A 9999-nucleotide genomic window follows, 5' to 3' on the forward strand; every position below is an offset into this window, starting at 1 on the left:
GTGCTGCATGCTTGTAATCCCAGCAGCTCGGGAGGCTGAGGCAGGAGGATCCCGAGTTCAAAGCCAGCCTCAGCAACCTAGTGAGGCCCTGAGCAACTCAGTGAGACCCTGTCTCTAAATAAAATACAAAAAAAGGGCAGAGGAAGGGGCTCAGTAGTTGCGTGCCCCTGGGTTCACTTCCCAGTACCAAAAAAATACATATATATTTATATCTATATTGATTCCCACCCTTCTCCATCCAAGGATGGAGAAATCAAGGGGAAATAACCCACACATTAATAATAGTAACACACATATTAAGCACCTGGTGTGTGCTTTAGCATCTCATTAATAGCTCCCAGTAACCCATGAAACACAACACTGCTGTCCCATTTGATGCATGAGAACGCTGAGGCTCAGAAGTCACTTGCCCAGGGTCACACAGCGCGTGGCTTGTGGACAAGCAGATTCCAGAGCTCTGGCTCTTAGCTGCTGTGGCTCCCCCTTGGGTCTGCCCTCCCTCCCTCCCAACACCCCCCCCACACACACACACACACACACGGGAAAATGAGGAAATAGGTGTTCAGTTGGACTGGAAAGTTCAAACAAGGAAGTATCAACGGCTCAGAGATGAGAATAGGGCCAGAGAACTTCTTGTTTCCATCTTTCAATTAAAACTCCCTAATCTGAAACGCTTGGTCGGTGATTTGCAACTTCAGCGCCAGCGATTCCCCTTGACAGCTGGTGGGGTTCTTCCTGCTCATGAGCCAAAGGATAAACACGGGAGGGCTGGGCCAGTGAGGTTGTCTGGTCCCTGGCACAGGCAGCCTTTGTGTGTTCCTCCTGACCCCTCCTGGGCTGGCTCAGGGCCTTCCTCGGGATGCCTCTCTGGGGTTCTTGAGTTTTCTTCTCATTTTAAGCTTCACGGAGCCGTCAGCTGATCACATTTTCTCCTGGAAGCCCTTGTCGATCAATGCACCTCTGTGTGATGACTGGGGTCCACCATGGGGCGGGGGTGGTCTAAGCAGAAATTCAGCTCCAGATGTTCAGAACATTTGTCCAGGCCCTGCCCGTCTGTGCCTTGAACCTTCTCCCACCCCCTCGCCCCGTTACCCAGCACTGACTCTGTCTGGCACAAAGTGGGGACTACATTTGTTCCATCAAATTTTAACCCTGCCGTAGCCCAGGTGGGTGTTGTTAGCTGTGTCAGAGGCGAGGCAGCCCAGCTCAGAGAGGGGAAGCGCTGACCCAGTCCTAGAGACCTGTGAACAATGTCCTGTGCACTTAAAATCTGCTAAGAGGACAGATCGCATGATAAGGGTCTTTACCACCAAAAAAAATTTTTAAAGAAAAAGTACGAAGAGAAGGAGAGAAGGGAAGTGTCTTGCCCAGACTCACACACCTGGGACCCAGCTGTCTGATGCCACAGTCCCCCAGGGGACTCCAGAGAGCAGGGGCAGGTGCTTTCTGAACCAGAGGCTGACACACAAACTCACCCTTGAAAAGTACTGAAGCTGGACAGCCGCAAACAACGGTTGGACTTCACCTCCTCCCCGCTGGGCAGGCCACTGCCCTCCCTGAGCCTCAGTCCCCCGCGGGATCAGCACAGGAGCTCCAGAGCTCCAGCAGGCTCTCCGTTTCTCATAAGGGGGTAGGTTTTGCAGGTCAAGAACTGCTTTCCGGGTCCAAGACCTCAGCCTCTCCATGCCTCTGGTTGTCCATCTGCAAAGTCCCCAAAGCCCAGGTGGCAGAGACAAATACCCGTAACTTCTTTTGGGAAAGGGCAGCAGAAAGACCCAAGACTAAGATGCTGCAGGATTCCTCAGGCCTGGGAGCCTGAAGAGACTTTTCCAGAACATCAAAGTGGGAAGCATGGGACAATGGGCTTCACGACTGTGGGCAGTCCAAACAGCCAACAGTGTGGGGACAGCATCTTTATCTCTCAGCACAAGGATAAGAGAAGGGACCGGGTGTGAACGTCATGCCCGTCTCAACTAGGCGACTCTGGACGTGTCAACCTCACACTCTGAGCCCCATTTCCTCATGTAAAAACTCCCTTGCCCCTTCAACCGGGGCCGTAAGCCCCCAGCACATGGCAAAACCTCAGCAGGTGTTAGCTGCTAGCATTTTTTAATTGCTGTTGTTATCCAGTCTAACTCGGCCACAAGCTCTCTGGGTCACGTGTCCCCACTGGGTCTCCCTAAAGGAGCAACAGTAACCTTCCCCTCCCAGTTCTGGTGAGGATGTACAGTCACATTACCACCATGCCCTAGGGGCTCAGAAAATGGAAGACCCCCACCCCGGAATTGGGAGATGGGTAAGTCTGCTGCAGTTTGGCCCTTGACATTGCAGGAGGAGGAAGAGTTCTCCAACTGGAGAGAAAGAATCGGACCAGGGAAGGAGAAGGGTCAAGAGAGGAGACTGAGCTCCCTCCTGGGCTCTAACTGGCTGCCCCGTCCATTGTTCCAAACACGATCTTCCAGGTCACCTGGGAGCGGGGGTCCCCAACCTCGGCTCCATGCGTGAAACCACAAAGTCTTGAGTAACTTCCCATCTCAAGTTTTTCTCTGTTTAACTTGTGGACCAAATTGCTCAACTGACTCACCTGCTAATGTGATTGGCAATTATTTATTTTGGAGAGCCCTGAGAATTCGGAATGATCTAGAAACCCATCATCCAATCTCCCATTTCCTGATTCACATGCTATAAAAGAGGCTGCCTCCTTGGCAGAAGCAACAAGGAGAGGGAAGAGGAGACCAGGACAGCTGCTGAGACTTTGAGAAGCCCAGGTGAGGCCTGCCCCTCCTGTCCGTCCACCGCTCTGGATGGCAGGGATGCCAACTTCCTCACTCTGGGGCGGACACCGGCAGATTGCATTTAGGGTCATTCTGTGGGGGACCTTGGAAACAACTGGCCAAGCTCAGAGGCTGGGGATGGCCATCCCCTCTGCTTTCCTGAGGGACCAGGAATGCTCATAAAATGGGCACTATTCACACCCTAAATCAAGAGCTCTATGGCAGGAGTATCAACTCGAGGTTGCCAGTGTGGACTGAGGTGCTGGGGGCTGGGTGACTTCTGATATTATGTGACTTGCAAGGGTATCCACAAACCAGACCAAAGAACCACCCCCTTAGCCAGGGTGGTGACAAAGTAGATCCATTCCTCTCCATTTGCCTGGTCTGAAGAGCAGGACCTGGGCTGGGGTGGGGCTCCGAGGGGGAGCGTGGTCTAGCATGTGCGAGGCCCTGGGTTCCAACCCATACTGCAAAAAGGGAGGGGGTGGAATTTCTGTGAGGAGCTGGACCGAGGGGCAATGATTCAAGCCATGTAAGCAAGCCCAGCTGCTGAGTGAATCTGATCACTTAAAGATCGGCCTCGAGGTCAGGCAGAGATGGCTTCAGACCCTCTCTCAACTGTGTACTGGTGACCTTGGTGACCTTGCCTGTGGTTACTAGATCTGTGTTTCCTCACCTGTGCAAGTGATCAGGGCCCATGTCTTAGGAGAAGCTGAAGATGAGATTGGTCACCAAGGGTGGAGCCGTCCACCTGTCACCTGGCACAGAGAGAATGCCCAGCAGTGCTAGCCATTAGTGCTGGTCACCCCCAGGTGCTCTGGGGAGGAGACGATGAGAAACCCACCCACTAGGGGGACTAGGCAGGCAGTGGGTAGATTCTTCTGATGTTTGTGCCACACTGGACTCATCCTTCTGTCCACAGATACCAAGAGATGTTTCAAATTGGGGGCCTCGTTGTCTTCTGTGGGCTGCTGGCCCAGGCCACCGCCCAGCTTGCAGGCCTGCCCGTGCCGCTGGGCCGGGGCCTGCCCTTGCCTCTGGACCAGACTCTGCCCTTGGCTGTGACTCCAGCCCTGCCCTCGAATCCCACGGATCTTGCTGGAAGCTTGACAGGTGGTAAGTCTGTGATGGGCTCTTTCAGATGCATGTCCATGTGTGTGTGTGCGTGAGCATCCAGCCCTCTGGTCAGAGAAGGGGCACGGCTGAGCAGGGGGAGGGTCTGAGGGTCTGGAGCTGTCACACAGGACCCTCAGAGGCCCTCCTACCCTTTTCCAGCTCTCAGCAATGGCCTGCTGTCTGGGGGTCTGTTGAGCACTCTGGAAAACCTCCCGCTCTTGGACATCCTGAAGACTGGAGGAGGCACTTCCGGGGGCCTGCTTGGAGGCCTGCTTGGGAAACTCACTTCCTCAATCCCCATCCTGAACAACATCCTCTAGTGAGTTGGCGTAAAATAAGGCCCTGGTCCCCAGAAGCAGCTGAAGATCCGCCAGCCTGGCGACAGCCCTGAAGGAGGGAGTGGGTGGTGTCCTGAGCGTGGAGCCAGGACTCGGTCTGGCAGGGAGACTGGCCCTCGCCTACCAGCAATGGCTCCCCATCCCTGAAGCATGGCCTGGGCTCCCGCACCATCTATAACCCTCAGGACAGCCCTCAAAATCAGCGTAATAATCCCCAGTTCACAGATGGGGAAACTGAGGCACCAGGACACACCTGTGCTCGCTCAATGAGATGCAGAGCAAGGAATCTTACTCTAACCGCCCCGTTCAAAGCCCAGCCCTTTTCCACTACGCCGCGGTCATCTCTTTCTCCCCACCTGCGGAACCCTTAGAACACAGTGGCCTCTGATGGAGGAGGAGAGCGTAAGCTGCCCGCCTCAACTGTGTCACCAGAGTGACTAAAAGAGCAAAGCGGTGTCCGTGGGAAGATCTGATGTGGTGCTTCCCCTGAGACGCCCAAGAGCTCACTAAGCAAGAAGCTCAGTCCGTGAGCCAGCACAGCCTGGGGACTTGATAGGACTGGGTCAAAGCCACTTCCAAGATTCCTGCCCACCAAGAGCTGGCGCCCTGACTAGGAGACAGACTTAAGTCTGAGTGATTCTTACCCATAAATGTTGGTGCAGATTTACTTTGTCATCCATCCATCCAGCCAGCCAGCCCACCCGCCCGCCTTTCCTTCATCTACCCCCTTCCTCTGCCATCCACCCACCCACATTTCCATCCATTCATCTTCCCGTCAACCACGAAGTCAGCCTCTTCCTTTGTAAGTCCCTGAGCTGGCACCAAGCAGGCAAAGAGCCCGACACGGTCCCCTCCCGGACTAAAGGTGAAGAGGGTGCCGTTTACGTCAGGGTCCCGTCTTGGCAGTGGCCGGGAGAAGTGGCATGTCACTCAGAACCCATATGGCTTTGGCTGCAAGATACCCGTGATTTCTCCCGTGGTCCCAGTGGGCAGCTTCTCCCCTGGGATGGGTAAATTTGGGTTAAAGGTGGCGTCCAGGTTTGAGGCTCAGGGAGCTAATGTTTCTCCCTCCAATGTCGCTCCCTGAACAGCATAAAGGTCACTAATCCTCAGCTGTTGGAACTCGGGCTTGTGCAGAGCCCTGACGGCCATCGGCTCTACGTCACCATCCCGCTGGGCATGATACTGAAAGTGAATACGTGAGTAGGTCCCAAGGGGCAAGGAAGGGCAACTCACCAAGGGAGTCCCTGAAGGCCCTGGGGGGTCTACAGAGGGGTGTGGGAGGGTAACAGACCTGAGCCTGCCACGTCAGCTCATTTGCCATTATGCTGAGCAGCCCTGGGTCGCATGAGAAACTCACCTGACCTCTTTGAGCCCTGGTGTCTCCTCCTGGGCAGCGAGATGAGTGCAGCCCTGGGCAAGCGGGAGTGGGGTGAGGCTGCCTCTCCTGAGGAGAAGAAGAAAAGAACACCCTCCACTTGGAATGTGGTAGGCCAGATGCTGGTGGCTTGTCCCTCTCCAGGCCCCTGGTGGGAAGTCTATTGGAGCTGGACGTGAAGCTGAACATCACCGCAGATCTCACGTTTGTGAAAGACCGTCAGGGAAGGCTCCACCTGGTTCTCGGTGACTGCACCCACTCCCCTGGCAGCCTGCGGATCTCCCTGCTTAATGGGTAAGGCCAGAGGGCTGACTTCTCTCCCCTGGAGTAGCACAGCAGAATGATGAATGGATGGTTGAAAAGATGGAATGATGGGATAAAATGGATAAGGAAGAGGATAGATGGGACAATAGATGGGTGGATGGATGGATGGGTGGGTGGGTGGATGGATGGGTGGGTGGGCAGGTGGATGTATAGGTGGATGGATAAATGGGTAGGTGAATGTGTGGATGGGCAGATGGGTGGATGGGTGGGTGGGTGGAAGGATAGGTGGGTGGATGGATGGGTGGATGGGTGGCAGGATGGATAGGTGGGTGGAAAATGGGTAAGTGAATATGTGAATGGGTGGATGGGTGGGTAGATGGATGGGTGGGTGAGTGGGTGAGTGGGTAGATGGATGGGTGGGGGGGTAGGTGAGTGGATGGATGGGTGAGTGGGTGGATGGATGGATGTGTGGATGATGAATAGAGAGATGGATGGTTAGCTGGTTAAATGGGTGGAGGGAAGGATGGATGAATAGATATATGGACAAAGTGATAAATAAATAGATAGGTAGAATAGTCACTTATCCCTTGTTAAACCAGCATGACTAATTTTACATTGGATTGGGCAACGAGAAGTCTGAGTTTGAGCCCCACTTATTACGGGGGCCCGGGGGAGATGAAGGGCCTCTGAACTTGAGTGGCGCTTCTCCAGCTTGGGTGTCGGCTTGCTCATCTGTAATGTGGAACTCCACTGGGGTTATCAATAAAACCCACCAAGGTAACAGGTGTGGCAGTGCTTTGTCCCACTAAGGGTTAAAATAGACATGAAACATCACTAGGGTCTTATTTCAGTCCTGGGTCACCTGGGAAGCCTGAGAGCACCCTCAGCACTCAGGCGTCGTCCCTCCATGGCCAATGTCTACTGAACAGGTTTTGCACTCCACACGTGTCATCTTACGAGTCCTCCTAACTCCAGACTGAGCATGGCCCAACCTCTGATGTTCCTGTGGGACATCTGCTGTGTCCTGGGACTGTGGGCTCCTCCTCCACATCCGAAGGGCCTGGCCCCCCTCAGTAGGAGCCTGCTTCGCCTGCCCGTGGCACGAGTGGCGGGCCTGGTTGGAGTGTTGAGAGTGTCCTCTGCAGACTCCTCCAGCCAACCCCGAGTCTCACCAACACTTTTTCTCTCCCAGAGTTGCTTCCCTCCCTGTTCAGGACCTCGTGGACACTCTCACAGGGATCCTGAATAAAGTCCTTCCTGAGCTGGTGCAGGGCAAGGTGAGCGGGCTGAAGTGGGGCCCCCTGATCCGTGGGCCTCAGAGGTTCTCAGGCTAGAAGCGTCCTGGGGTGAGCTACTCTGAGTTCCTGGGCTGGAGAACAATCTATCTGTCCACTGCTCCATCCGTCCATGTTTCTTTCTGTCCCTCCAAATGTATCGACTGGCTTCAGCTCTGGACCAGGCCCTGGGTCTGTCCACACTGCAGCTGAAATGGATTGGCCCCTGCCCTGGGAAGCTCCCCAACCAGCCCTCTATGGCTGCAGACCCGCAGTCTTCCAGGCTAGGCTACGCTGTGTCCTATGACCAGAAACCACCTTCCAGAACACTCCACAAAGGCGACGTCATAGAGTGAATGCGCGTCAGCGTGAGATTCGGGACACTTCTCGAAGTCCCTCATGCCTTTAGTTTCCTCTTCTGCCTCATGTGCCTGTGACATTCGTCCCTACACCTGCTCAGAACCAAACACTTAAACACAGAAAAGTGATGGAGGACCTTCCCCGGAGAATCCACTATGAGACAAGGCTGCTCCCAGGTGCCCCACAGGGGCCCCGGGCCTAACTCCCCTTTCTGCCCGTGGGTCAGGTGTGCCCTCTGGTCAATGGCGTTCTCAAACACTTGGATGTCACCCTGGTGCATGATATCGTTGGTAAGTCCCGCTTCTGAGCTTTCTCTCCCCCTCTGCCACAGCGGCAATGTCCCCCAAGGGGTTTTGTCCCTGTGTGCCATAGGACAGCTAGGCCCCTCTGATTTTAACTTACCCTGTTTGGGGTTTCTTTGTTCCCTGAACTATCCAGATAATTTTGAGGTAGAAAGTCTGCACCCATTAACCCTGACACTGAGACTAGTTGAACTGGCCAGTGGATGGGGGCCTGTCCCTCTTCCTATCAGCCTGAGCATGGCCAAGAATCCAGAACTCCCACTTGCTGGCCCTCCACCTCGAGAGGAATGTGGCTCTTCCTGGATTCCTTCACCTTGAAACCACGACTCTGAAGTTTTCTTTTGTGTGTTTGTTTGTTTTTTCATTTTCTAGACAAGCTGATCCATGGACTGGAATTTGTCTTGAAAATCTAGGCATTATAGGAAGGAACCTGCTCTCTGCTCTGCTGGTTAGTATGGCTCTCTGCTCCACATGATCTAGGAACAGTCTGCTAGTCTTCTGGTAGAAGGCAGCAGGAGTCTTGGGACAAATGACATTTATATTAGTCAGCTTTCCATCACTGTAATGAAATGCCTGAAGTAATTACTTATAAAGACAAAAGGTTTGTTTTGACCCACAGTTTCATAGTTTCTAATCCATGATTGATTGACAGTCATTGCCATGGTGAGGCAGTGCCTCATGGGGGAAGCACATGATGGAGCAGAACTGCTCACCCTCATCGGTCACAAAGCAAAAAAAGAAAGAGGCAAGAGCTGAGCACACACATGCAGACTCAACACACTCAAGTCCACATGAGCACATGGACGCACACTCTCTCGAATACATGTACAAGGATCCCCTGATCCAGGCTTGGACCACCCTTGTGATTGAGGCCAAACCTCTAGCCCCAGGTTCTCAGTCTCCTCCTGTCCCTCTGGAGGGTCAGCTTGATGGATCAATAGCAATAAGAGTCAATGACCTTAGCAGGGCATGGTGGATCCTGCCTGTAATCCCAGGGACTCGGGAGGCTGAGGCAGGAGGAGGGGAGGTTCAAAGCCAGTCTCAGCAACAGCAAGGTGCCAAGCAACTCAGCTAGACCCTATCTCTAAATAAAGTACCAAAAAGGGCTAGGGATGTGGCTCAGAGGTTGAGTGCCCCTGAGTTCAATCCCCAGTACCAAAGAAAACAGTCAATGACCTTGAGTCTCCCTGCTGACTGGGCTCTTCTCCCAACAGACCCATTCCTTGCTGCAGTCCACCCACTCCTGCCCAGGTCTCATGGAAGGCCGGCCCCTACGCTAGAAGATGCCTCATTCCTAGGGAGCCTGCTCCCCCTCTTTCCCCGCCCCCGGCATGCAGAACGTCCCATCTTCCTCACCAAATAAAATCGCTCATCTTCTGCACCGGGGTGTCTTTTCCTTCTTCAGCATCACCTGAGGGCTCGAAGGCTGGGAAGGCCCTGGCCTGGGTGGTTGGGAGGTACGACAGAGCTCGGACTTGGTGTGATCAACATGCCAGACCCAATTTCTTTTCTTTGAACAATCTGGACCCACTAGCAAGAATCTCAAGATGGCGCCACATCTTAATCTCAACATCTTCCAGGATCACCTGCTGGGCCCAGCCCACTCCCGTGTCTGAGGGGCACTTCCCTGTCCATCCATTGACGCAATGGCAGCCACCTGTCCGTGCAGCTTGCATTAGCACAAGAGTTCTGTTCATGTTCCATTTTCAAGGATCCTTTGCTGTGAGCATCCATGAGTGGCAAACATCTGTCCCTTCTAGGGAGCAAATTGCCACCATAGTCCTCTCCCCACACGGGGATCCTGAGGGAGTCCAGTTATTCGGGTGCCATTTTCCTGACCAGGTAGCTAAGCTGACCAGATGGCCTGAGTCAGCAAACAGTAGCAAGATGTGGCCTCGGTCATGGCCAGATGGCAGCTGTGGCCCCGGGGACCCAGTGACCTTTAGTCTTGGAGAACCATCAATGAGCCAGGTTACGTCTTTGAATCTTGGTCCCCTTTGGGTCCCTCAACCTGTCTGGCAAACCGGCTATGTGTTCACGGAGGCTTCCGAGACCCCAGGGGTCCGGGCTGGGCCATCTCAGATGCTTTGCTTCCCATTTGGTGACGGAGCTCTGTTGCACCTGACCAATAGGCTGGTGGCGTTTGTGAGCACCCGAGCCAAGGCTGTCCAGGTCCTACCTTACGCGTGGCAC

At 54.1% G+C, this 9999-nt stretch overlaps 1 protein-coding gene across 2 annotated transcripts; it reads left to right on the forward strand.

Moving 5' to 3' along the window:
* Positions 1-2725: 2725 nt before the first annotated feature.
* BPIFA1 (BPI fold containing family A member 1) lies at positions 2726-9176 on the forward strand. Of its 2 annotated transcripts, XM_079126241.1 has the most exons (9): positions 2726-2768; positions 3697-3890; positions 4050-4209; positions 5320-5427; positions 5751-5900; positions 7063-7147; positions 7731-7794; positions 8179-8254; positions 9021-9176. In XM_079126241.1, the coding sequence occupies exons 2-8, from the start codon at positions 3707-3709 to the stop codon at positions 8217-8219; spliced, it is 792 nt and encodes a 263-aa protein (XP_078982367.1). In that variant the 5' UTR covers positions 2726-2768; positions 3697-3706; the 3' UTR covers positions 8220-8254; positions 9021-9176. The 2 variants fall into 2 exon arrangements, with proteins under 2 accessions (XP_078982367.1, XP_078982368.1); XM_079126242.1 differs by lacking the exons at positions 8179-8254; positions 9021-9176 and having other exon boundaries at positions 7605-7776.
* The last annotated feature ends 823 nt before the right edge of the window (positions 9177-9999 follow it).

Source organism: Sciurus vulgaris (assembly GCF_902686455.1).
Source record: "Sciurus vulgaris genome assembly, chromosome: 2".
In the NCBI taxonomy this organism is placed as follows: Eukaryota; Metazoa; Chordata; class Mammalia; order Rodentia; family Sciuridae; genus Sciurus; species Sciurus vulgaris.